The 25,615-nt window shown below is 48.6% G+C and overlaps 10 protein-coding genes across 10 annotated transcripts; 5 read left to right on the top strand and 5 right to left on the bottom strand.

Annotated features, from left to right (window-relative positions):
- Window positions 1–365: 365 nt before the first annotated feature.
- Window positions 366–1,611, top strand: BJ212DRAFT_1258702 (uncharacterized protein; the record flags this gene model as incomplete). Its single annotated transcript, XM_041329962.1, has 5 exons — window positions 366–449; window positions 509–557; window positions 610–1,353; window positions 1,404–1,520; window positions 1,580–1,611. 5 exons carry the CDS (start codon window positions 366–368, stop codon window positions 1,609–1,611), a joined length of 1,026 nt encoding a protein of 341 aa, XP_041198929.1.
- Window positions 1,612–2,131: 520 nt separating this feature from the next.
- On the top strand, window positions 2,132–4,284 carry BJ212DRAFT_290578 (uncharacterized protein). Its single transcript, XM_041342840.1, has 2 exons — window positions 2,132–3,962; window positions 4,014–4,284. The coding sequence occupies exon 1, from the start codon at window positions 2,368–2,370 to the stop codon at window positions 3,958–3,960; it is 1,593 nt and encodes a 530-aa protein (XP_041198930.1). The 5' UTR covers window positions 2,132–2,367; the 3' UTR covers window positions 3,961–3,962; window positions 4,014–4,284.
- A 622-nt stretch (window positions 4,285–4,906) lies between these two features.
- On the bottom strand, window positions 4,907–6,112 carry BJ212DRAFT_1295062 (uncharacterized protein; the record flags this gene model as incomplete). The annotated part of the gene is made up of 5 exons (XM_041332279.1): window positions 4,907–5,063; window positions 5,243–5,474; window positions 5,540–5,692; window positions 5,929–6,007; window positions 6,095–6,112. 5 exons carry the CDS (start codon window positions 6,110–6,112, stop codon window positions 4,907–4,909), a joined length of 639 nt encoding a protein of 212 aa, XP_041198931.1.
- A 4-nt stretch (window positions 6,113–6,116) lies between these two features.
- On the top strand, window positions 6,117–7,525 carry BJ212DRAFT_1315491 (uncharacterized protein). The gene is made up of 2 exons (XM_041334160.1): window positions 6,117–6,196; window positions 6,252–7,525. The coding sequence occupies exons 1-2, from the start codon at window positions 6,191–6,193 to the stop codon at window positions 7,377–7,379; spliced, it is 1,134 nt and encodes a 377-aa protein (XP_041198932.1). The 5' UTR covers window positions 6,117–6,190; the 3' UTR covers window positions 7,380–7,525.
- BJ212DRAFT_290682 (WW domain binding protein 11-domain-containing protein) lies at window positions 7,511–9,414 on the bottom strand. Its single transcript, XM_041342841.1, has 7 exons — window positions 9,314–9,414; window positions 9,227–9,258; window positions 9,100–9,157; window positions 8,716–9,042; window positions 8,616–8,660; window positions 8,439–8,552; window positions 7,511–8,385 (listed from the first exon to the last, which is right to left on the bottom strand). The coding sequence occupies exons 1-7, from the start codon at window positions 9,351–9,353 to the stop codon at window positions 7,643–7,645; spliced, it is 1,359 nt and encodes a 452-aa protein (XP_041198933.1). The 5' UTR covers window positions 9,354–9,414; the 3' UTR covers window positions 7,511–7,642.
- Window positions 9,415–9,437: 23 nt separating this feature from the next.
- Window positions 9,438–11,791, top strand: BJ212DRAFT_1315494 (uncharacterized protein). Its single transcript, XM_041334161.1, has 4 exons — window positions 9,438–9,755; window positions 9,806–9,881; window positions 9,934–10,099; window positions 10,150–11,791. The coding sequence occupies exons 1-4, from the start codon at window positions 9,581–9,583 to the stop codon at window positions 11,683–11,685; spliced, it is 1,953 nt and encodes a 650-aa protein (XP_041198934.1). The 5' UTR covers window positions 9,438–9,580; the 3' UTR covers window positions 11,686–11,791.
- A 1,574-nt stretch (window positions 11,792–13,365) lies between these two features.
- BJ212DRAFT_1258367 (uncharacterized protein) lies at window positions 13,366–13,578 on the bottom strand (the record flags this gene model as incomplete). The annotated part of the gene is made up of 1 exon (XM_041329933.1): window positions 13,366–13,578. A coding segment is annotated over one exon (213 nt), but the record flags the coding sequence as incomplete, so codon positions are not given.
- A 1,048-nt stretch (window positions 13,579–14,626) lies between these two features.
- On the bottom strand, window positions 14,627–18,757 carry BJ212DRAFT_1259567 (uncharacterized protein; the record flags this gene model as incomplete). The annotated part of the gene is made up of 10 exons (XM_041330038.1): window positions 14,627–14,928; window positions 14,979–15,431; window positions 15,484–15,621; window positions 15,673–15,996; window positions 16,051–16,221; window positions 16,277–17,258; window positions 17,312–17,516; window positions 17,573–18,337; window positions 18,385–18,455; window positions 18,512–18,757. 10 exons carry the CDS (start codon window positions 18,755–18,757, stop codon window positions 14,627–14,629), a joined length of 3,657 nt encoding a protein of 1,218 aa, XP_041198936.1.
- Window positions 18,758–20,309: 1,552 nt separating this feature from the next.
- On the bottom strand, window positions 20,310–22,679 carry BJ212DRAFT_1315506 (WD-repeat protein). The gene is made up of 9 exons (XM_041334162.1): window positions 22,425–22,679; window positions 22,154–22,376; window positions 21,796–22,096; window positions 21,536–21,743; window positions 21,356–21,482; window positions 21,035–21,295; window positions 20,849–20,970; window positions 20,669–20,790; window positions 20,310–20,617 (listed from the first exon to the last, which is right to left on the bottom strand). Exons 1-9 carry the CDS (start codon window positions 22,629–22,631, stop codon window positions 20,605–20,607), a joined length of 1,584 nt encoding a protein of 527 aa, XP_041198937.1. The 5' UTR covers window positions 22,632–22,679; the 3' UTR covers window positions 20,310–20,604.
- Window positions 22,680–22,970: 291 nt separating this feature from the next.
- BJ212DRAFT_1295068 (SLY1 protein) lies at window positions 22,971–25,493 on the top strand (the record flags this gene model as incomplete). Its single annotated transcript, XM_041332280.1, has 9 exons — window positions 22,971–22,994; window positions 23,052–23,308; window positions 23,360–23,573; window positions 23,628–23,847; window positions 23,904–24,071; window positions 24,118–24,412; window positions 24,462–24,636; window positions 24,691–25,002; window positions 25,056–25,493. 9 exons carry the CDS (start codon window positions 22,971–22,973, stop codon window positions 25,491–25,493), a joined length of 2,103 nt encoding a protein of 700 aa, XP_041198938.1.
- Window positions 25,494–25,615: the final 122 nt, after the last annotated feature.

Raw genomic sequence — 25,615 nt, forward strand, 5'->3', positions numbered from 1 at the left:
GACGACTAAAGCTGCTGACTCAATGACCGGCTTCACGGAGACGTCACTGCATGGCTCGGGATGCAGTGATGGGAGGGATGACCATGAAACAAACCGCCAACGGAATGCCAACGTCCGTCGGAAAGCTCCCTCTATATAAGACTGTCACGAAGTTTGCATACGAGTTTTCCCGCTACAGCTTTGCAGTAGGTTGAGTCCGGTTAACTTTTGAATTAAGCTCAAGATGTGTACTGCCGTGGTTGCGTGGGAATAATTGGACACGTGTTTAGTTGGGACGGTCTTGTCCTATGAACGTCAGAGCTCTTCATTCAAGTCACTTCTACTATTCTTCTTACCAAAATTGCTCTGACCTCGACAAACAAATCATGCCTCCTCGTGGCAGCGAAGGTTTAGATTTTACGCCAATCTTAACACATTACCTTTTCTTGTTTACGACAATTCTTGCGGTGGTATGTTCTAAACTTGACCCCCATTTTTCAATTTTCATACTAAGCGCGTCACAATATAGTTGGCATGGTTCATCGCGTTTATCTCGCAATGTATCGTAACTGCTCAATGTTAGTGCAGTAGCTTGCTTTTCATGGTTTCACTGACTATTATTTCCTCTAGTCCATGAACAAGCTGTTGGCGTTGGGTGGTTTGGGATATTCCTCCAATTATTCCTAACCCTTGGCGTACTGCATACCCTAGCAAGCGATTCAATAGCCATGCATCGCTTCCAAATATCAGTATTTGGTGCTATCGCAATCGTTATGGCTGTCATTACCGTCAGCAACAGTATTTTTTCTGGATTTGCTGCGCTAGACGCTATGGCTGCCGGATGGCTCGTTATTGCAATCGTGGACATCCTTTGGGTGATCTATTTCACATCAGAAGAAGATTCTCTCGCATTCCACCTCTTCAATTCTATGGGCACCGGCGGCCTCACACCACCATCTCGCCGTCGTAGGACTCGCGGTGCGAGTAACATTGGGACCAATGGCTATGCAGCCAACTACTCTTCTGGCGGCGGTATCGGTTCACATGATATGCCCTATGACAGTGCTAACAAGATGGGCGGTACCGGTCCCGGGGTTAGGAGTCAAAATAGCTTTGTCGGCGGCGCTAGTATGGACGGTGCACCCCGCAGTCTTGGCCCCGCAGCTGTAGGCAGTGTTCATAGCACACCAAATCCTGCACCGGTTTCCCTAAATGGCCCTGACAACAGTATGGGTCCAAACTCACCGTTAATGGGCCCTGGTGCTGCAGGTGTAGGCGCAGGTGGCGGTACTGGTGGAGGTAGCCCAAATATGCCTGAAGCCAGCACGGGCGGGCCAGAGGCATACGTCTACAAAGCAAAAGCATTGTATGCTTGTAAGCCAAGAGTTCCTTCACTAATGTTCTTTTTCTTATCACCTGCACAGACACTGCCTCTCCAGATGATCCAAATGAAATCTCATTTACGAAGGGTGAGATTCTTGATATCGTCGACAAGCAAGGCAAGTGGTGGCAAGCAAAGAAATCAGATGGTACGATGGGAAGTGCGTACTTTTATCTTGCACTGCCCGCTGGCCCCTTGACCCTAATCCTTGCGTCCCAGTTGCACCATCAAATTACCTTCAGGTCATCTAATAGACTGAGCTGGGGATTTTGGTTTTTACTTCTTTATGCTACATCTGACGACCATGGACATGATGCGTACGAGCGTTACGTTCCTTGTAATAGCACTGAAGTGTCTTGATGTTAGGCGATTCGAGCTATATTATCCACTTCCTTGCTCCACTTCCCTTGTGTTTTTTATTTGCTGGCCTCACTGTCTCAACGATACCACATTCCGACCAATGTTTTCCTCTGTGTCCTCCCGATGTATATGTTGCTCATCAGATCATGCTCAATCAATGATAGCCTACTTGTTCTTGTCATTCGTATTACATATCGGTGATCGGTTGATAACAGTATTGATAACGCGATTAATCAATCCGTACGTTATACTATGACACAGGTTATTAGCTTGCGCGTACGATCTTGTGCGTCGCGTCCTAAAAAAAATCCTCGAGTAATACCAATTTTGGGACCGACAACGGCCGCATTTTGATTCATTTATCATTCCACAACCCATGAGCGCTGAGCTCTCAAGATTTTATTATATACAGTAGAGCAACGGTCAATCACATTTTTTTTACACTGTCGCGCTGTGAGACGCTCGAAGTTTTGCTGACGCAAGTGACGGTGTAGAGCTTAGTCAATACACCAATTCGTATGATGTCAGATTGTTGGCGTTATCGATCTTTGCGGAGTCTACCGGCGAATCTTTGGAGAGGCACCTAAAAAGAACTGTCTCAATCACAGCTGCGCAGCGACCACTGCGGCTCATTCTCCCCTTCAGTGATGAGCGCTCACACAGCAACTGGGCCAGTCAATCGTCTGGCGAGCTTTTTGCGACCGAGAAAGCAGGCAACCGTAACCGATAACGAAAATGTCACCCAGCTCACAAGAGCAGAGAAATCGATTCAGGTACTAAGTGTCGAGAATGAGGCCCTGAAAAATGCGAACGAGGCGTTGAAGAAGAAGTGCGGCGATTTACAAGATCGTCTGCAACAAGTCGAAGAGAAGTTTGGGGTCGAGGATAAAAATGGAGATCCAGCCGTTGATCAACAGGAGGTGAAAGGAGCAGGTGTGGGCGCCCAGGGTGGCGATAAGCGCTGCACAGTCAGCAAAGAAGCGCAGGTGAAATCGGAACCGTCATCTCCCTTATCTTTACATCGTCAACCTGGGATGTCCATACGTGACCATCGATTGCTTCCTCCGGAGCTGTGGTTGACCATCATTCGCTGGGCAACGTATGCACCGCCGGGTCTTGATGTGCCAAACTTCGAGCCATTCCTTGGATCATTTGATCATGATAATAAGGGAGAAGCGGATGCTAAGGCTGTCAAGTGCGCAGTGGTTCAAGTGTGCAAGCTTTGGCAAGACCTCGCCCTCGGCATTCTATATGAGGATGTCAAGGTCGGACGTGGGGTACAACACCTCGTGGAGGCATTGGGGAAGACATACAGGGGTGAACAGCTCGGAAGATGTGTCCGCCGCCTTGAACTTCCTTACCCTCACACTGGTACTGCAACCAACACTAGCTCGGATCTCGCACTACAGATTCTGCAATATTGCCCGGAATTGGAAACATTGGTGAGGCCCTTCATGTCGGCACTTCCAGATTCGGTACGCTACGAATTCCCTACTCGCAGCCACTCCTTCTTGAACCTCAAGAGGCTCGAGTGGTGGCACTACAATGATGCTACTCGATCTGGGGGAATAAACTCGCTCCTAGACGTTCTGCGTCATTCTCCCAATCTCCAGTATCTCGCTGTAGGAGGGGAGATGTGGTCCTCCGCCCGAACTGGCAATGTGCTGGAGCTCCCCGCGTTGAAGACACTTCGTGTACGACGCATCAATCCTGTCTTCGTTCGCCAGATCTGCCAATGGCGGCTACCTTCACTTGTCCATGTTGTTGTAGATTTCCCCCTAGAACAGAACGCACTCGAGACCATATGGCAGGCGTTTGGTGCTCGCCTCTGCACGGTCGAATTCGCAAGGCATGTCGGATTCTTGCTTAGTGATCAGATCACCCGCTTCCTCCGTGGCTGTCCTCAAGTCAAGACATTCAATTACTTTCTTAACTTCACGTCACCACCACCTATCTTCAATCAACATTGCGCGCTTGAATGTATATCTTTGCACGCATTCCCATGTGCCATGGTTACAGACATGATCACTGAAGTTCGAGAGCGCCTTAGGCTACACCTCGCCTTCCTCTCCAGATCATCCTTTCCAGAGTTGCGCCGCATAATTCTTTATGGCGAATGGGGAGATATACTCCGTGATCCTCGCTTAGAGCAATTTACGCAGACCATGCTCTCCAAAGGCTGCACGATTGAACGTGCAACTGGGGGAATGCATTCCTGCAATCAATTATTAAGCGCCTGATCGTAAGTGCCAGTCGACGAGTTGATGTACAACTTTACTCATATGCCTGTCAGCCACAGACGACATCTCCAAACGCCTGTGTATTTATAGCTGGGGTCATCCCTTTTAGATTCTTCGAAATTCGTTCACCTCCTTTCCCACCTACCTTCGAACCAATGCGCTGGTTACATTAGGCTTAGTCGAAATCTGTTCCTGTCCCCATCGTGTCCTGTATTATGGGGTGTACTGGTATATCATTCACCATGTAAAAAATTGCAGGGTCCTCAGGAATTCACACAGGATCACGTCGTATATGGGTTTTAGGAGGTGTGCGTGAGCTCGCGTGCACAGTATATCTATTCCGAGCAGGACTTATTCGAGTCTGCCGTGTGCCCTCATATCTCATGTGGTCATTTTCAATCATCCAAATTTGGAAACGTAGCATTCATAACTGACGGACAGGACGCCTGCAGGCTGCTGGCGATCGATTTGTTCACAATGTGAGACTAACTCTTGGCCGAACAGTGACGTGTGTCCAAAGTGTTATCATGAGATCCAGTATGGATTGCTTCCAGAGGGCTTGGCATTCACCGGTTTGTTCCCAGCATCACTTCTCATATACAGGGTTTGGCTGATGCCGATCTCCAGAATAGCATTCCCTACGACCTTGTTGATGTTATCAATCTGTCAACAACTCAATTACCGACACGGCCGCATAGTATGGCTGACTTCGGCATGCCTACCAAAGTGTTCTCAGTCGAGGCATATGATATCGTACATTCGAGGAGGCAATAATGAGGGAGCCGTCGCAACTCTGGGCAAGCAGTTATTAAACTTATGGGACCCAGCATGTCAAGGCGGCTGAGAGACTCAGGCTGCTCAGTCGTGAAAAGTGCGCGGCTTCCTTCGGTGTTGATTAGTATCTTTGCCCTTGCCGCACTATTGTCAGAAGAGGGGTTTGTACACTCTATGCGCAGGCCTCTCCGAGACGTTCTCTGAAGATGTCCTCGTTGCAAGCAGTGCCGAATTGGTCATCATTCCGTTTCCTGCAATGTTGAGCCCATGGCATGGCCGTGATCTGGTACTTGAGGGTTCCGACACATCGACATGCAGGCATTTGGAAGCTTGATGCGAATGAGGACAGGAAGATGTTAATGAATATCATGGTATGGAGAGAACGACTGTCTTCATTCGTCTATGGTCTGCCCAGGAGAGGCTACGTACTCCCTAGAAGCTGCTGACTTCTCGCTCTCTAAAGAGAATAAGATGAGCATTTTGAGTTATGCAAAGATGAGCGGCTTACGTTCTCGCCTTCAGGTGGGCAATTTCATCTAGTGGTCCTTCTCCCTCATCGGTATTACTGGAACCTTCATCATGACCATCAAGTGCCCCGAGCCCCGATCCATCCAATATTGCTTCTAATGGATCGACCGCGACGGTGGCAGGATGAGAGAGAGTTCCAGGATTGAATGTATCAGAGCCTATCGGGGGGACATGCTCAGAGTAACGTCGCTCATTCGCGGATTCGATGAATTCTAGCGCAGTTGGCACGAGTTATACAGGGTATATAATGAGGGTACAAGTGATTTATACGACGTACCTCTGAAACCGGGCGGGCAGAAATGCTCACTACTTTGAGGATAGCTAAAGCGATGATAGAGAGAACGACATTTGGCAGAAGGAAGACCATAACGCTTGTTTATGTAGTTTATAGGGTGAATTTTAGGATGTGACAATGATGCGTGCTCTCGGCCTGCGAGACAATATTAATCTGTGCTATAAAGTATACAGGAACAGAGAGAGAATTACTAGTCTGGCGGTGAACGCGACTGGTAAGTACCGCGTCAAGGTCACGTGTCTCTTGATATTATGCGCTGACATCGGGAATCCGGGATCGCAATATCAGGCTCTTAGACTTGCTTCCAGCTTTCTCTTGGTTGCGGTGATCAGTGCTGAAATAGCCTTATGTGTGAGGCCGTCCTACTTTACCCAAGACCACTTGCTCGTTATCCAGGACGCCTCCTCCTCCTCCCTCTTTTACCTCATCGACCTCCTCTAAAGCCACTTCCTTCAGAAATATGGTCCCGCATTTTTGTGCAGGCTCTCTTCGATGACGATCAAGATGCCCAATCACACAATGCACACAATAACTTACGACGTTCGTGTTTGTCATTGATGCTAGTATGCAAGGGTTTCAAGGCGAGTAGCTTGGGTTTTCAAAGTGCTTCTTACGTACAGGAAGCATATCTAGATGACTGTCTTGATCCGTTTCATTCACTCCGTCTCACTATGCTAACATATATTTGCGGTAGGAAGTTGCAATACCGCTCTTATATTCCAGCGTGTGCTTGCACTCTGAGAATTCCTTGCAGAAGTTTACTGCACATCTTCACTCTGCAGACCAGATGTGGGATTCTATCCGCAGAATCCCTTACTCTACCCCCGGGCGTTGGGTGCAAGTGCTTGATCTTTCGGAATTTCTCGTAGAGCTGGATTCCTCGGCGTGCTATGCAATTAACGCACTTTTGACGCAGCTTTTCCCACTGCTGCCGTCCCTCGCAAAGTTGACTTTGTACTCTGGATTTCTGCTGAGCCGTCGCGCGCTTGCGTCTCTCACACACAGAGATGGCAGCTCCAATATTCGTGCACTGGGCGGAATTTATTACGATCCCTTCATATATTCTGCGGTGGCAACTGGTGAAGACCCTTTCGTTCAGTTGCTGCGGGTATGTGTAAATCTGGAGCTACTGGAGGTCACCGGGGTTGGTTTAGATGACACTGATCTCGAGTCACATTTTGATAACACCGAAAATCTCAAAACACCACATATGGTCGCCCCGCTTTATTTACCGCACCTACGAAGCCTTACGCTATTATCCATGCCTTCCTCTTTGTTGATGCATGCTCTTTTGCATACGCCCCTACCACGTTTACGGACACTGTCACTTACTCCGTATGATGACATCCCCTTTCCTGCATCACTCTCGTCCCTCTTTCTTGAGAAGCACGGGCAGTATCTTCATGCCATCTTTCTCTTCACTCCGAAGTCTTGGCCTACACGCTATCATTCATCACCCATTACTATACTCCACACATCCCCACGTCTCAGGCACCTCTCTCTGGAATATCCGCTACCGGCTCTTACAATTGCATCTCAAACACCATTAACCGATGCATCATCACCATTTATTCATCCCCTCCAGATCTTGTCGATTCCCCGACCTAACAGTGACTTCTGGGTCACTTTGGAGAGGCTCCTCCCCTTTCTCCCTTCCCTACAAATTATACGTACACGCGACGTGCGGTGGCTGAGGCGTGGAATGACTTTCCGTGCTCAGGAGACTGGAGTACAAGGTGAGATGAGGGAATGGAACCGTCGCTTGACTCGTAGAGGCATTCGATTGCTGGACAGCAATTGGAAGGAGTTACAGGACGTGTGAATGTGGAATATTCAAACTCTTGGAACTAGCTATCGCTTGCTGACGTCTTGTATGTTTTCGTGTTTCCTACTCTCTGCTCCTTGCTGTATGTAGCTTTTACCTCTCACCTCTCAATATCAATCCTGTCTCTGCGAGTCAAGGAATTACACGCTATCCTTTTGTGAATATTTTCTAAGCTGGAGACAATCTCACGCGGTAAATCACCTGAGCGAACTGCATTGCTCCTTCCGAGTTTACGTCAAGATATGCAAGCAGCGAATGCCTCATGGCTTCGAAGGTCCTAAAATGTCACCTATCTCCTCCACGAATTTCTGATAATCATCCTTCTTCCCAACGTTGGACTGCATGCCCTTCAAAGATCCCTTTTCATTCAGGGAGGCTGCTGCAACCACAGGTACCGGTCCGAATTTGTCCATCAATGAGCTCACAAGATCCGGTCGTGAAGCTTGTGCTGGTTCCGAAGATTCTGACCCTGCACCGAGAGAAGGAGCTGCGTTGACCTTAGATGACGCCATTCCAGCAGCAGGCTTTTTCCGCTTGAGGGATGTCGGAACGAACGCCGTAGCCTCCTTCTTGAAGTCCCGTAATTGCGGCGCGGCCGAAATCGTAGCTGTAGTTGTATTATTACCAGCAATCCCTATAGAGGAAGCGCCAGGGGCTGGCGGAGGTTTTTGGGGAAGTGATGGATGGGGAGTAAGGCGGTTGACACGATGTGCTTGGTACGTTTGATGAGGAATAGCAGAAAGCGGGTCTTGTATGGACGAAGCAGACTGTACACGAGGGAAAAACCCAGGAGGTGGGGGAGGCATATGAGGTTGCATGAACGCAGATACAGGTGGGTATGGTGAGACACCGGGCGGGAAGCCAGGAGGAGAAGTATGTCCAAATCCTGAAGATTGATAGGGATAAGACGGCGGGAAAGGCGGGGAACCCTGGACAAACGGAGGAGGCGGGGGTGGCGGAAGTGGAGCAACACTGAAGGGAATGTTTGGTGGCAGTGGTGGTTCTATGAGATTAACTTGAGAGTTTAGCGTACGTTAAACAAAGGATGAAACGAACTTTGAAGAATGCTTGGTGGAGGTCCTTCTGGCATCGGAATGTCATCATCACTGTCAACCATGTCATTGTTGTTACCAGTTGGAGGAGGACCTTCAGGCATAACGACGTCGTCGTCTAGACATTGGAAAAGGTGATATTGAACAAAAGATCAATATGAAGTGAATAGTATTTGCTGACCGCCATCAGCTTCATCATCTCTGGCTGTCTCGTCAGGCCTCAGGGCTACATGAAGACTATCAGAATTAATCTACACCATGTATTATTAAGGTTGACTTACGTCTCTCCATGTAAGGCATTCCTGGAGGGGGTACACCGTAGGGATTCATGACAGCATCATAGTAGATGCTTCGTTCAGGATGCCGAGGCAAGCCATGTTTGTTGAAAACATTTCGTTTCTGCTCGGCAACCGGTTCCTCTTTGTTGGCCTCATCCTTGTCTCTACGAGCTCGGTAAACAAGTTTACGTTGTTCAGGATGCTCTTGGACGTATTCTTCTTTCTTAGCCATGATTTTGTTTAGCTCTGCCTTGAGTTCTGCCAGGCGATATTTCTCTGCGCCAGAGGGCTCTGCAACTCCCTCAAGCTTCTCAATTTCATCCTGGAGATCTAACAAAGTAGCAGTGAGTTGAATGCTATAGTAGATGAGAGGGTGAACCAACCAACCTCTTGTGTCTTTCTTGACTAGAGCGAAGTCACGAGCTTTGGACCTCTCTGCCTTGTTCTACTGCAATGAGAATAATTCCAAGATATGCGTTTAGTCCAGATATGATCATCGAGGATCCATGCTCGCCTTTTTAAGTTCCTTCTTTCGCTGAGCCTTTCCTAGGGGTCAGTACCATTCACTACGGGCCTGTATGTAGTACATGAGGAGACTCACTAAACGCGTCCGCTGGGTTCAGATTCTTTCCTTTTGCCATGGCGGCGTCGGCTGAACTCTTGATGTGCTTAGTACTCGCTTGCAAGCGAAGAATACGGAACCGACACGTGACTCGGACAGATAGTCTTCGGAGTCATAACGTCTGACAGATTATAAGTACCATCGTGGTGGTCTCTATCCCACTGGTAGGGAAGAACCCCACGAGGGATCCAGTTATCCATCAATTATACTCAGTAAACCGACGTTTGTTTTTGCCAGTTTTGCTCAATGACGTCGCAGCTGAGAGCACAGGCGATAGCGCCGAAGCGACCACCGAAGATGGCCTCAAATCAGTCCTTGAACCACCTCTTGAACTTCACACTTCCTCCTAGACAGATTCAGCCTCAGAATGTGCCTAGGAGGAGTAAGAAAGCTGTTCATTCAGCCGTGTGGAACAAGGAGAGTGAGTATCGTCTTCTGTATTGTATTGTGCTACTTCTTACAGTGTCACAGGGTTCGTGAATGCGCAGTACCGGTTTGTTATGAACCCAAGCGGGGACTATACGGTCCACTTTGCGGACCCAGATATGTGAGGTTTTCAAGATGTACCTGGACCGATCACATCTAATTGTTGGCCTCAGCTTTTTCCAATGGCACGATATATTGCAGGTCATCATTCCACGGTCCTCAGCCTTGGCATCTGCCGCTGTTGCCGGCGGGGAGCATGCTATACAGGAGGAGGGGGTTAAGACCTGTCCCATCTGTTTGTCCCCTCCTACCGCTCCGCGAATGACAAAGTGCGGGCATGTCAGTAAATGTCTTCTACTACATACCAACGACTGAAGACCATTTCCCAGGTATATTGTTTTCCTTGCATCTTACATTACCTGAGCATGTCGGACAAACTCAAATGGGCGCGATGTCCGGTCTGCTTTGACACGCTCAACGAGAAACAGCTGAAGAGCGTCAAGTGGTATGACGGACCTCAGTTCCAAGAGGACGAACCTGCTGTTGCCAGTGGCTCCTCGTATGTCACACAGCTTTCGGACCACGACGCGACTCCTCGAGCGGGATCCACAATGCGGATGCGACTGATGCAACGTCCTCAGATGACAACCCTTGCACTACCGCGCTCACATACTTGGCCATCGGACCTAATTCCACCCCATCAGGCTCCTTTTCACTTTCTTCCCGATGTGTACGACTATGCGAAGTTCATGCTCGCTACTCCTGAATATCTGATCGCCGATCTCTCCAACGATCTGGACGCGCTTGCCGTAGAACGCCGGATGATGGCCAGCGTGCAAGATGAACTCAGTATTTCATTTATTGATGCAGCTGATCAGAAGCTTCGCCATCAGATCGCTAAAGCAACTGCATTAGAATCGCTGCAGCTGAAGGAAGCCATTGACAGAACTCGCAAGGATCACGACGACATCGTACGACGCCACAACCTTGAATGTGCGCGAAAGCTTGCTGGGGAGATGAAAGGAGCTGCACTCCCCGAGGCACCAGAAGAGTTTCTCGCTACAGGTTCGAGCTCTGGGATCTTCGCATCTTCGCGTACCTCTCTGTCGATCCCTGCCACTCCCAAGTCGACACCATCACCAGCACCCCCTGCCGATACTTCTAACAATCGTAATCACAGACAGCGCCGTAATATTAATCCTCCTCCCCCATCTACGCAGACCTACTATTACTACCAGGCAGCGTCTGGTCTGCCCATCTATTTACATCCTCTCGACATCAAGATTCTCTTTTCGCACTTCAACGGCTATGCTTCATTCCCCAACACAATTACAATCCGTGTAGAATCTGCTACTGAAGGCACTGTCAACGACGACCTGCGCAAGAGGTGCAAGTACCTTGCACACACACCAGAGGGTACAGATGTCGTTTTCATCGAGGCAGACTTGGAGGGAGTTGTGGGTCAAGAAGGCCTTAAGAATTTTGAAGGGGCGATCAAACTCCGTAAGTCAAGGAGGAAGGAGAAAGGTAGGAAGGACGACCGTGCACGTGCGCGCGCGGAGGAACGTGAAAGAGAGAAGGTCGTTGCGCCCTGGACAGAGTCTGTGTTTTCCATACCTCTCGATCCCGTTCTTCATGCTGTGGAAGTGGAGGGGATAGCGAATCACGAGTCCCCCATCCCTCAAATTAGCGGTGCTTGGGGTTCGAGGAGCTTCGCATCTGCTGCCCATTCCGCATCGGGCGCAGATCTCAGACATCCGAATACAAACAATCGCAATTCGAGTCAGGAGATTGGGGACGAGTGGGAATTAGACGTAGCTTGGCACGAACTTGAGCAGCGAAGCACAGCCGGACAAGGGAACAAGAAGAAGAAGGGAAATAAACTTGTCGTCATGGGCGGCGGAGCGGGGGGGCGAAGGCGATAGATTTTTATACTGGAACAACTGAGTCACGATCTATTATCTTTGTAACAACAGCCTGCAGCGTCACTTGTTTTAATTGTTGCAACCACCCAATGATTGTTTACAGCTAGTTGGCCTTTGCGATGCTTCGTTGAGAACTTGCAAGAATGCACAAGCATGATAAGTGATGAATCTAATGCCATCAGTATGTTTAGACGTGCATGTCCAGTGCGTCGAGTCTGTGCAAGTATATGTTATTGTATGCCACCCCAGGCTGTATATACTATGACGCCAGCTCTACTATCGAGGATTACGAGTCAGTGCTAGTAATAGCTCTGAGCGTTGCTTGGACAAGTCTGGCCCAAGCATTGACATATACTTGAAAAGTTCAAAGAGTCCTGGCGAAGATAGTGTGGAATTAGTTGGAAGAGCTGCTATCACAATATATACCAATCCGCTGGCAGAGAAGCGGACTATCGATGTTGAAGACTTATGCTACTGGTCGAGTGATGACTACCCCCCTCAAAGATGTACGTCAAGTCTACTATAGGTAATATCGAAGACCATCTGTATAATCTTGGCTACTGGATGAAACAAGTCCCTGCAGGGAAATCTGATGCGTGTGACACCGAGAAGCTCAAGACGAAGCCTAGAAGGAAGCTCGGCGATAGAGCATACGACAATGTAGCTGCAATGGGTCTCCGAGTGACGAAGGGTGCACAAGGCTAATTCTGGGCTGTGGCTAGGAATATAGTAATATCTGCGCGCTGATAACAAGAGACAGGATCGACCCTGCCAGCACTCGTATTTAATAAATGGGGACTAGTGATTCGAGAGGCCGCTACAACACTAGGCAGGAATTACCATATGCAGTTGAATGAACGCCACGAATATATTTAGTGACGCATGGACTCCGCGAAGTTATCAAGGAACGTTTAAATCAATTGCACGTTCCGTCCCTGCATGATGTCAGTGATATTGGTTACGTGGCCCATTTTTGGGGTTGGGGGATGATACGTGTTCTTCGCAAGACGCCGAGCGAATTGTTCCGGTGACAGACCGCCGTGGAGCAGATCAAACGTCATGAGGACAATTCCTGCTCGTAATTTCCACTATCGAAGATATATATTGATGTAGATCAGTTCTGATGATGCCCTTTGTTGCGAGTATCTAAATGAAAGCCTTTCTTTCTGGGAAAGACTAACCGCGACCTCTGCATTCAGTGTGCGGACATTGAACACGTTACACGAGGATCATGTAAGACTTAGACGAGACAGGTAAAAGGCGGTGTTTATGAACAACGTGTCCAAATGAGCTCACAGAGTTGCGTCGCCAGAGTGATGAAAATAAATAAAGTCTGGGAAGTGGTCAGCTGTTATCAAACATTGCCAAGTTACAAGAAAACAAACCAACATTACATGTCCACTTGACCCAAGGGGATGGTGTTGTGGAGCACGAAAAGTGAACTGAAACCGACAGGTAGGTTCTGGTGTACAACATACTAACATCTGGTAACACAGAAAAATGTCGATGCATGGAGGCGATCCCGCAGGGGGACATGATCAACTCGGCGATTGACAGCACTGGATGGACTGTCTTGGAAGTAGTGGGGCGTATTCAGAGTGCATCCTATGCGCAACAAGTTGGGGAATACGGACCGCCACTGATCTCCATTGCGAGTAAGAATGAGGGCACAGTGTCCTTTCAAGAAAGACGAGGTCGCTCAGTGTTGCGAGATTGTTTTCGTGCCTCTTCCTCCATTGCAACCAGCTTGCGCTTCGCTTTCTCTTCCGCAACTCTCCTGGACTCCGTCCACAGTTCGAGAGTGTAGTCATGCAGGGTTTTGGAGTATAATCTCAATGGATCCTGTTCAAAACTAGAGATTGAACTGGGCATAGGCACTGATGCAGAACAGTCAAGCGGGTGAGGGAGAAGCTTTCGGAAAAATAAAGACACGAATGAGACAGCGCAAGAGGGGAATATATACGGTGAATGCCATGAGGACGATACGAACCATCCGGATCACTTGGGCCGCCCCATTCGCTCCACAACACACAGACCTTGTACCCGCGGCATCACACCTGCCGTTGCAACCTCCATTTATTATACTCCGCGTCGTTCAACTCACGTGGCAACGCTAGCTGCCCTTCCAGGGCAGAAGGGCTTGAAGAAAGGAAGATATGTCTCGGACGATAAATTCTTCAGATCTGTCATGTACACTTTAATTAGCAGGGTCACTTCGAAAAATAATCATCTCACTGTTTGTACCCCGGTTTCACATCATATCGAACCTTGGAGTACTTGACACATTTGGTACTCGTACCATGTTTCCTGCGTTCCTATGTCACTTGACTTATCTTGCAACAGAACACGGCACTCATCTTTTAGTATACGTTCACATTTCGTGCACCTCCAAATATCAAAATATTATATTTCGTTTGTTCTGCACCAATGCAACGGAATTCTAGTAATATAAAAGAACTCACAAGATCAAATTGGTCGCTCAAATTTTAAATCCGGAACCGACATAAACCCTGGTCGTAAAGTCAGCTTGGCACATCAGTCACCACCTCTGCAGGCGCAATCGCGGATGCGATTACTCTACCACTGGGCACTGAGCGGATATTACCAAGCGCCCTAGGGGTTCTATCAATTGTCCGGAAATTGAAGGTTCAACGTGCAACAACAAACGTCATCGGCTCAAGAAATGCGAAATCATAATAGTGAAAAACCCCTAGAAACGCTTCTAGAAACCCGCACACTTTTCAGTTGTGCGACCGAAAACTTGGAGGACCGTTATATTCCTATCCCAAATCTGGAGAATAAGGTTCATGAAAGTCGTCTGATATATGGTAGTGGAAGTGGAATAAGTACGATCTATAAAGTAACATGAGTCCACCAATGTTACACCAAAAGGTTCGAGGATGGCGGAAATGTGAAACGGGTGTTAGCCAAGAACAACGCGTCACGCGTGTGTTCGCGTGGATGTACTCCGTTTAGGCAGGACGACGTCCCTGGCATGGACATCAAGGACAACATGTATGTCATGATATTTCCGCAAGTCAATTGCCTCCGTTTTGGCCACCCCCGCTGTATCGTTCGGAAGCCAGATGATCGGTGCTGGGGCAAGCAGCTCGGGCGCATACATGATAGCCGACATATCTTCGGCATGATCCCCAAAGGATAACGGAGGAAGGTGAGGAGGAGCATCAGGATGCGTTCTGGCAGCCCGTTCTGTAGCGATTAGATCATCCAGAGTTTCCGTTCCTATAAAACTGCATTAGTACATTGATGATGTTTCAGACAAACGTTCATACGAAGTGGCAGCGGACCACGATGACTTGAAGCTGATGGCATAACCGCTAACGTGAGAGACATCATTTCGAGGACAGAAGCCATCGAACCCCTCGTACGGTTCCCTCTAGCAGTGAGCATGCTACGATTCTCATCATCGGTATCAGTACGGTTATCGGATTCCAACGCCCTGCGAAATACTCTAAGAGACTCTTGAGTGTTCTCAGGTAACGCTTGGAGGCTTGCAAGCCTCGTTTTGTACATGGTGTACACTTCCACTGTCCCCACCACAACGAGAGCTATGCCTAAAAGTATTCCTCCTTCTATCCAGAGCCGCCGACTGAGTAAAATTAAACCGAGGAGTAGAGGTTGTAGCGCAAGGAGTGTGCCCAATCGCTTCAGCAACCAGATCTGGAGAAGCCCCCCAGTCTCCGAAAGAGTTCGGGCGTAAACATATCCAACAAGGTATCTATGAGCTGGAGGGCGGTCATTTCGCTCTGCGGAATGGTAAGGCACAAAATGACGTACCAACAAGAGTCAAAAATAGGAGAATCACAGTAGCCGGCCCGATCAAAGGGAAAATAAGAGAAAATGCCGATGCAAAAACCATGGATAATACACAAGCACTTGCAGCATAAGAAGCGTCGTAAGTTGTCGGATATACAGCTGGACAATGAGATAAGTTTATCGCTATTGAAATCGAGTCAGGAACCATACCTCGAAAACGCTGTCTTGGGGTGACGGCGTCTTGTTCCGAATGAAGAACACACCACAATCGGACGGGTTGTAACAACATTATCCCAGGGAATAGGACAGCAACGTTGATAACGAGAACAAAAGCGAAGGCGCTCATATAGACACAACCGGTTGCGACCGTTTTGGCAATGTCAACCTCAAGCCTGAATGCCTCTAACGCGAAAAGGAGAGCACCGGCGGTGATAGTAAATGCGGCAACCATAACCGTTATGATGTAGAACATAAGTTTGACCGCGAGCATTCGAACTCCGGACACGGATACGACACCACTCCATCCAGCTGCCCCTACATCATACCCTGATAAGCATTACACAGGTGAGCATGCGTGAATATGCCTACATTTTACGATCGTGAGTGCAATCACAGTGAAAAGCGTAGCGCCAATCGCAGGAGCAAGGGAAGTTGCTAATCCGGACACAAGGTTCCCATGGTCTGAAAGGGGGCGAAAGAAAGGTAAATAATGCTCCACACTAGAAGTGGCGCCGAGGGCAAGTCCCGCAACAGCTGTGACTATACAGAGTTCAATACCGATATTCCCCCAATATATCGGCAAAACGTGACTTACGGCCAGCGGCAAGGAGTATATTGATTACCACCATAACTAACCAAAAGGCTGTAGAATCCAGCAATGTCGTTTCGTTCTGCAGCGTGCCCCAACGCACGTCTTCCTTTGCCCTACCCTCTATGAGCTCCACACCATGCATGTGGCGCAAACCACGCCCAATGATAATCCAACCCTTGACTGGCGCGCCATCAGCGATATCTGCATAGGAATCTTGCTGGGCCTCGGCAATCTGCATGTTAATGAGCTTCAGCCGGGAACGCCATTGGTTTATTTCGGTATAGACAGCACCGAGGTTATCATAGTTAAGGTCAGAAGCGGGCCGAACGAACGGCTGTCGCGGCTGCAAGCGTAAATGAGGTGGTGGAACATCTTCAGCGGGAATATTGTCTTTCGGTCGAATCCTTAGTGGAAAGGTCTCCCGGCGGTCAGATGACGTGTCAAGAGGTCTCTGACGTTGCCTTCGGGACGTAAGCTCTTTCTGTGGTCTGGGTGCCAGGCCAGCGGGAGGTTCCTCGCTCAACGGATTGCCAAAATCAATCCCGTGTGTGAGGACGACCCAGTCGTCATCAAGAGATCCCCGAGTGTCCAATGACGACTCCACAGTTAGATATTCAGTGCCTGTCCCAGTTCCACCGCCACCACTTTCATATGACCCTCCGCCATGGTTTGGCCTGTAGTACTTTGGGTCAGGAACTGATATCGACGACTCTCTGAAGTCCTCCGTCTTTACATGACTCCCTGATGGCATGGCATTGTAGGATGCCGAACCTCTGTCCACCTCCTGGAAGCGACTGCCCACAATTCGTTGTTTAAATGAATCCGTCAGACTAACCGGCGTGCTGATGCCGCCGGAAAGTCTCCCGCCATCGACGCTTTTCAAGCTTCGTAATTTGTAGTATTGTGATGGGGCCACGAACGAGGTAGGAGCAAACGATGAGTTAGCCTGCGCCGGGTTGTGTCTCCGATGGCGTGGACGATGTCTCTGAAAGCAACTGTTAGCTCAAGAGATATGAAATAGTATACTGAGATTATTACCGATCCAACTAGAGCGCGAGGCCTCCCTATGTGAGGTCTGGATGGCGTTTCCTCAGATCTACTGGAAGCGAGAATTTCGAGATCAGCAATGGAAGGGTCGGGCGTTGAAATCTTGAAAGATGATATGTATCTTGTTTCTGCAACTTCGAGGTTGTCCAGAATTTCGTCTCGTTCTTCAATGAGCAGTGCCAAATTATGGGTATCGCTAGAAAATGTTGCTCTATCAGTGCCGATGAATATTTGTCTTACACACCTTCTTACCATACAGTGAACAGACTTTGGATGTCAATCTCTAATACTGAATCCTGAGGGTTCTGACAGTAAGACTGAGTTCGGCGTGAGAGCTGCGGCGGTCGGTTGTTGGACCGAGAAGAGCCTCCCAATGAAGAACTAAGTCCAATTTTGACAAGATAATCCTTGACACGCTTCTCTCCCCATCCTGCAAAACCGGGGGCTTTTCTGGAGCTCAGCCAACCCATTTCCTTCCCTTCGCATCGCACTTCTAGCCAGCGCCGGCGGAATGCAGCGAGGTTGTTGATTTCTTTCAGTATTTTATACAGCGCCGGCAGCGTGGTCGCAAATACTGCCAAAATGGCAAGAATAACGATGCGCAGTCGAGCTTTCGAAGCCTGATTATCGCCGTTAAATACATCTAGTACTGAGTAGGTGGTGTTCGTGGAGGCTGAGCTGGCTTCTAGTAGCTGCAGAAGACGTAACAAGCTGAGATCTTGAATTGTGGAGTAAACTCCAGTAAAATTAGGGTCGCTTGCCGAGCGTGCAAGGCATGGCATAGACACGAGGTATATCGGCAAAGCGCCGCCAAGGCCCACTACACTCCAGCCAAGCACGATGATGAGACATGTCCACAGAGTTCGTTGGCTCAATTCCTCATCAGATGGGAATAGGCGAGCGTCCACTAGAGCTGACCTTCCAGCGTCAAGGACGTCTGAAGGTGTAGGTGGAACAAGCGATATAGAGGGAAAGAGGAACGCGCCGAGATTCGAGCTCAACCGATGCGGTCGTAGCCTGCAGACGATTTAGCATATACTACTGCATAGATACCAGTGTCCTACTCTTGTTGCACGAACCACTCTCTAAGTGCATATATTTGTCGGTAACGCGGACGTAGTACAGCAAACAGCAGCTGCCAGACTAATTGAGTCTATAGGCACAACAGAGAACTACCAAGTGATAACTCACCCAAATGGCAAGGCCGACACTCGTTGGAAGCACCACGGTCGCGATTACTCCGTCCGAAGCTGCATCTAGGCCATCTCCGATGCACACAGGCTGAATCTGCGTAGCACTTCGATACGAAAAGATATGGGATAAAGAGTCAGATCCCGATACAACAGCAGTTGAATATGACACAAATGTTGAGGTTGATTGGGTTACTGTGGGGTATGAAGGGGTATACGTCGCTGGGTATGGACTTGAAGACAACATTGAACCATCAAGGTTTGGTGTTACAGATAGCAAATTTGACATGAGTAATAGTTCATGAGAAGGAGTGAGTAAATGAGTAGTTTCAGAGACAGTTTCGGACCATCCTTGGCTTTGGCCATCCACTTGAAGTCGTCTAGGTCGTAGCGCCAAACCGGCGTCGGCGTGAATCGTCATAAGAGCCCTCGGCTGGGCGGATATACAACAAGTAAGTAATGAGTAACTCAGAGTAAGCACAATGGAGATTGACAATTTCGTTTCGGTGACCGGGTCGTAAGAAGGTTCAAAATTTCAATGATGTTGAACCAACCAACATTGTATGCCCATATTCGGTTCAGTAACCGAGTTTTCGATTGTGAAGTCGGGTTTCATGCTCACACCAACCTTGTTTATTCCTCTCAGTTCAAGGATGACTTGAAAATATCATGTTATCTACGAACAGGACGCCTTGGGTGATAATTATTGTTGCGTCCTGCGAACTCCGACTTTGACACCTTGCCTGGACCCTACGGTTTAAGGCGGTGTGCAATATTGAGACTACTTTATTGCAACTGTGTTCCTTCAGACATGATACTATAGTTTCCAAGACGACCCATCAATAAATGTACAACCCCACCCGACAAGTTATGAGTAGAAACACAGACCACACCGCATGGCCCCGAAGCCCGGCGTCTCATTTTCAAGTGAATGTCGACCTTTTCGTGCACCTTTGATTGCGAAGTACAAAGATCATAAGAATATGAGTGCATATAGCTGCGTTTCATTGTCAAAATGTATATGTTTCTTGGACAGACACGCGAACTCACTCATGAACACTGACGAGCGCTTAGTACAATGCATAAGACTTGTCACAGCGCATCTCGATGAACAAATACCCCCTGTCCGTCTTCAAGGACCACAAACACTTTGTGACCTCTGACCCATGGAGCAGGTTCTCTTTCAAATGAACTTGTCAATTCGTATTTCGAATGGCTCCGTTCCTTCTTTTGCCTGTATCTGAGCGACCAGGACTTGAACGTAGGTCGTGAAGAAGCAACGGCATGTTCCTTGTAATGGCGATTCTGTACCCTGCTCTGTGATCCTCCCATGATTCAAAGGAAGTGACCGGCTGTCGAACAGGAGAAGGTAAGCATAAAATATCTCATGTCCGAACTTATATCTTACAGATTGGTTTGAAGGTGCGTGAAAGCAAGGAGACTTTACTGGTGGGATCAACGAAAGTCGGTATATATAGATGCTGTTGCAATCAGGGCTCTAAGATCTGAACAGATTCCCCCTCGCAATTGCGGTGCTGGCGTGAGATGCGTGATGCGCGGCGGTGCTCGAGAGATTCGGCCAACATTAGGCCAGTACATCAATCAATGTGGCATGAGAGCATGAGAGATCCATCAGATGGGGAACAGGTCAGGGCTCCACAATAAATTTATCTCAAAAACTGTGCGTGGGGCCTTGAACTTGTCGGCGAGCGCAAAATCACGTCTAGCGCAAGTATTTCCGAGTAGCGAATCCTGTTCGGTGGTATCAACAGTCATACACCTAGCTACAAAACTCCTTAGGGGCTGGATGGCATCCGGCGTGCTTGTTATACACAGATAGAGCGTTAGGTGCGACCGCCAAAGTTAGAAGCCATGGCTACTGGCCACAGGTTCTCCTTATTGCGGTTCAGCTGCCTTTTGAGCTTACATCAGGCTCCTCTGCGTACTGTTAAGCGGTCTACGTGCAGCTGCGTGACTGTCGCAGAGCACCAAAGTATTTGCGTGTTGCCCTGATGGGAGTTGCCCATTGTCTATGTGTGTAGGCTTGACGTACTGAGAAGTGAGGGCAATCCTCCTCCAATTACATTTTTGTAGCTAATTCTTCCATCTGCAAAGTAACGTCAACACCGAGATGTATCAAGACGGTGCATCAACTCACATCTTCACAGTTCGATCGCGCCCCCCACTGACAACCTTATCAGCAACGAAATCCACGCAGTAGACCTCGTCTGTGTGACCAGGAAGGTCCGACTTAATTTTGTACGTTTTGAGGTCCCAGATCTGATGCAACGGCACATCCATCAAATGAATACCTTGCTCGTGTGCACGTCAAACTTACTTTGACAGTTGCATCCTTGCTGGCGCTTACCAGCATTCGCGAATCTGCACTCCACGCAAGTCTGTAGACGGGGCCAACATGTCCGCGCAGTGTGGCTACAAACTTGCCCAGCTGCCCAGCGCCTGTGAGGTGACGGCAAAATCTGGATCAAGTTGCCAACAGACATACGACAGCCAACTAACGTACCTGAGCAATCCCATAGTCGTACTGCACTATCCCACCCAGCACTAGCTGCCCACCGACCATCGGGGGAGAAAGCGACGTGAGATACTTGCCGTTGGTGACCGGTTAGACGGGTCAAGGGCTTGGTCTTCCCCCCTCCCGGTTCTGCGTTCGACGATGCGAATAAAGACCAAAGGAAGAGTGTGTGGTCATCTGAACCTGAGATCAATAGCTCTGGCGTTCGTGACACAAGTGCGGTGTATCTTTTGAGGGCAAGTGCTTGAGCTGATATTTTGTATTAACTAAGAATCTAACGGAAGATAACTTGCACAGATGAGGATTTACCTTCCTCGTCCGACAATGGGCGCTTTCCGGTGTGATCGAATGGTCCAGTACGAAGTACGAAATCCGTATTGAGAGCAAGAGTGGTGACCCAATGTGCATGGTCTTTCAGAATATGGAGTTGTTTTCCCTGGAAAAACAGCATTAAATAATTGCGCAGTGAAGATGGAAGGATATACCTACCCCTCGTGCGTCCCATACTCTGACTGTACGGTCACTACTAGCCGTGTAGAGTACTCCATGACCATTCAAACCACCGCCTCCCCATTTTACAACGTTTACGCTGGCAGTGTGACCCCCAAGTGCGTATTCTAGTTTTCGTGTGGCCGTCGACCATACTCGCACAGTTCCGTCCTTAGACGAGGATGCCAACCGTGGGGTAGATGGGTTTCTGGTAGGTCAGAAGTAAATAACTTTGAGAGATAACATAGACAATGACGCACAAGTGTAGGGGCTCCCATGCCAAGGACGTCACCCATTTTGAATGGCCCTTCATTGCATCGCCCAGCGATTTTCCAGTCTTAGGATCCCATAACCTTACATGACCATCGTGTCCACCACTTGCCAATTTGCGTTCTAGTGGATCCCACTCCACGCACAGCACCCACCCAGTGTGGCCCGTCAACGTGTGCGACGGAGTTTCAGTATAAAGATCCCAGAGACGCACATGCGTGTCACCTGAGCCAGTCGCAAGTAAATTGCCGGTAGGAGAGAATGAAGCGCATAATATCGGCGAAGAATGTCCTGATTCCACAATTATATTAACAATTATTGATGTGACCCGATGGGCAATCAACGGACCTGAAAGTGTGGCGGAACATCGAGTAGCTGGGCGAACTTTGAATACAGACTGTGGAGCACATCGAACTACCAGGACGTCTTCTTCTGAGAATGCATGAGATGCGTGTGCTAGAACATCCACTTCTATTGACTTAGATATCACGATTCGCGTTGGAGCATTTGGTTTCGTCGCCTCCTCAGGTAGAGCGACATGAAAAGCAAATGGTACATGCTCGTCGTCGTCCTTAATCACCAAAATTAGTAAACTGTAGACAAAGCACAAGTATCTAACCTTTGTGCGTAGCTGATTGACGAGTACTTCAAGGCCTTCGCGCGCAACGTTCGCTGGGAGGTTCACAGCAGGTGCTATCGGCGTGCCGTCATGTTCGTTCACAAATTGAACCACAACATTGGGCGATACTTTTAGTGGCTCGGGTTCAGGCTCTGTGACGCTGTGATATAGTTTTGGTCTTTTCGGAGGAGGAAGAAGTGTTGCCATTATGATATCAAACTACGGTCAGACAGTACTAAAAGAATTTCGCACAAGCTCGATTTTGCAATGTCAGCCAAATATTTGTTTCCGAACAGGCTCTTACTGATACAGAACGTGAGTCTAAATCTGCAGCCATGCTTCGATGCAGTGACTTTGCAAAGCTTATAGCCTGAGCGGTCAGGACAGGGAAGTAGCATTGAATGTTTGACAACAATTTGACAATGAAATCCTTTCCATGGCTCGTATTTCTAGTCACCTGACAATCATTCACCACGTGGCAGTGTGTTGGAAGCTACCACTAAGTATACTTGGTCTTTCGCGTGAAATCGAGCAGAAGATATTCAAATGGCAAGTACTGCTCTGAAGCATGTAAGTTCTCAAAGACAAGCCTTTTGTGCTGCTGATACTGACGGGTCGGCGGTCCAGGCAACCGCGCCAACAACATTGCAGCAAGCACAAACGGCTGCGTTGCTTGCGCTGCTTAACCTGAATGCTCCGTCAGATCCGAGTCCCGTTCAACGACCAGGAACACCGTCAGGAAAAGCTTCGACTGGACTCAAAGTTCCGGCGGTCACTGGGCCTCCCGTGTGGAAGGTATTGGTGCTAGACCAGCAAACGAAAGATGTGTTGGCAACTGTTCTTCGAGTACAAGACCTTCGTGACGTCGGCGTCACGCTCCATGTGTAGGTACCAATCATTTGTCGTGATATTACTCGCATCTAAGTTCTACATAGACAATTACACTCTTTACGCCCTCCACTCCCAGACGTTCCGGCTGTTTACTTCGTTGCCCCCACGCTCGACAATGTGAGACGGATAGCTGAAGACCTGGACAAATGCTTGTATGAGTCCTTCCACCTCAACTTTGTAGGACCCCTCCCCCGTGCCTTGCTAGAAGAGCTGGCGGCCTCTGTCGCGAGCGCCGGAACAGGTGACTTGGTTGAACAGGTGGGTATCTTGCGTATGACATTCTGTTTTCAGTGTGCCAATGCACGTTTCTAGGTTCTTGATCAATATTTGTCATTCATTGCACCCTCTCCCTCACTATTCTCATTGTTGTCACCGCTCCCTCCTACCACGCCATCCAGTCAAGCAGGGCCGTCCCAGGCACAACCTGTGACATCCTACACACTCCTAAACTCCCCATCATCCACCGAACAACAGATAGAAGAGGAGATTGAACGCATATCTAATGGTCTCTTTAGTGCTGTTGTCACGATGGGTGAGTGCGGTGTATTGATATATCGTCGATGGTGACGTGAATATCGCACCGGTAAGGCCATGTTCCGATCATCCGCGCGCCCAAAGGCAATGCTGCGGAGATGATAGCAAAAAAACTCGACATAAAAATACGAGATGCGATTCTTTCGGCTTCCCGAACTCATGGGGCTACATCATCATTATTCGCGCAAGATGCATCCGGCTTGTCGAATCTGCAACGACCACGTATGTTTGTTCTATTCTTTGTGTTAAACTACTGAAACCGTTCCAGTGCTGCTGATTCTTGACAGAAATGTTGATCTTGTTTCGATGATCTCGCATGGATGGACATATCAAGCTCTGGTATCCGATTGTCTAGAGATCAAGCTGAATCGTGTAGTTGTCACTCAACCACAGAAGCGCTCGTATGATCTCGATTCGAAGGACTTCTTCTGGGCAAAGAATGCACCAAACCCATTCCCTCAAGTTGCTGAAGAGATCGACACGGAACTGAACAAATACAAACAGGATGCTGCAGAGATCACACGGTCTACGGGTGTTAGTGATGTTAATGACATTTCGCAAATGTACGTGCTCTTGAAGCTTCGGTATCGTGTTTATTGAAATAAATTGTAGTGATGTATCTTCCAATGCTACACACTTGAAGACTGCAATCACACAGCTACCTGAGCTGACTGCGCGGAAGGCTGTTCTCGACACTCATATGAACATAGCTACCGCATTGCTGGAGCAGATCAAGAAGCGTGCGCTTGATGAACTTTTCAGCACTGAAGAGGCCATAAACAAACAGGTGCGGCCCTCATTACGCTAGCTCGGTAATCTTTCTGTATTAATTGATATCTAGACCGTTGCTTCGGTTCTAGAGATGCTTCGCTCTCCTCGTCCCAGCGGCACCTTGACACCGGAGGATAAATTGCGCCTAGTTCTTGTCTTCTACTTGTCTTCACCCGACAATGCGATCTCGAAGGACGACGTTGTCGAGTTGGAAAAGGAGTTAAAGAATGCAGGAGCTAACACTGAATCATTCGAATATGTCAGGCGCACGAGAGAAATCTCGCGGATGACAGTAGCCACTGCTGTTGGAGGAACCTCGACGCCCGTACTTGGTGCAGGCCAAGGAGAACTCTTCAGAGGCTTTACAGCATTCGGAAACAGAGTCAGTATCATCCTTGGCTCTCGAGACCGATTGTAACATCTTTTATTACCTAGCTCACTGACCGACTCAAAGAAGGAGGTCTCGACAATCTTATCTCAGGTGTCAAGAACTTCCTACCATCGAACAAATTGCTTCCTGTCACCCGAATTACTGAAGCGATTATGGACTCATCTGCGGCTTCGAACCAGTCGCTGCAAGAAACAGATGATTACATTTTCCTTGACCCCCGAGCCTCTCGACACACCGGCCTCGGTCTTTCAGGAGGTCCAGGTGGTGCAGGAGGCGGTGCGTCTGGAACAGGTAGAGCGAAGCGGATGGCATTTGCAGAGGGCATGGTGTTTATTGTTGGAGGGGCAGGTTATGTTGAGTATGGAAACCTGGAGGAATGGGCTGCGAAGACTGGAAAACGGGTTACCTATGGCGGTACAGAGATTATTGACCCAGGTGCATTCGTTAGTATTCTTCAGGATCTTGGGAGATCCACTGCGTGATACAAGATCGTACCCCCTAGCTAATAATACATTGGACTTTGAGATAGATTATGAACGTGATGATGCCAGAAATGTTCATGAATGCTGAGTGGTGAACCATATCAATTAGGGACCGATTACCC

Source organism: Suillus subaureus (genome assembly GCF_016647635.1).
Source record: "Suillus subaureus strain MN1 chromosome Unknown BJ212scaffold_2, whole genome shotgun sequence".
Lineage (NCBI taxonomy): Eukaryota > Fungi > Basidiomycota > Agaricomycetes > Boletales > Suillaceae > Suillus > Suillus subaureus.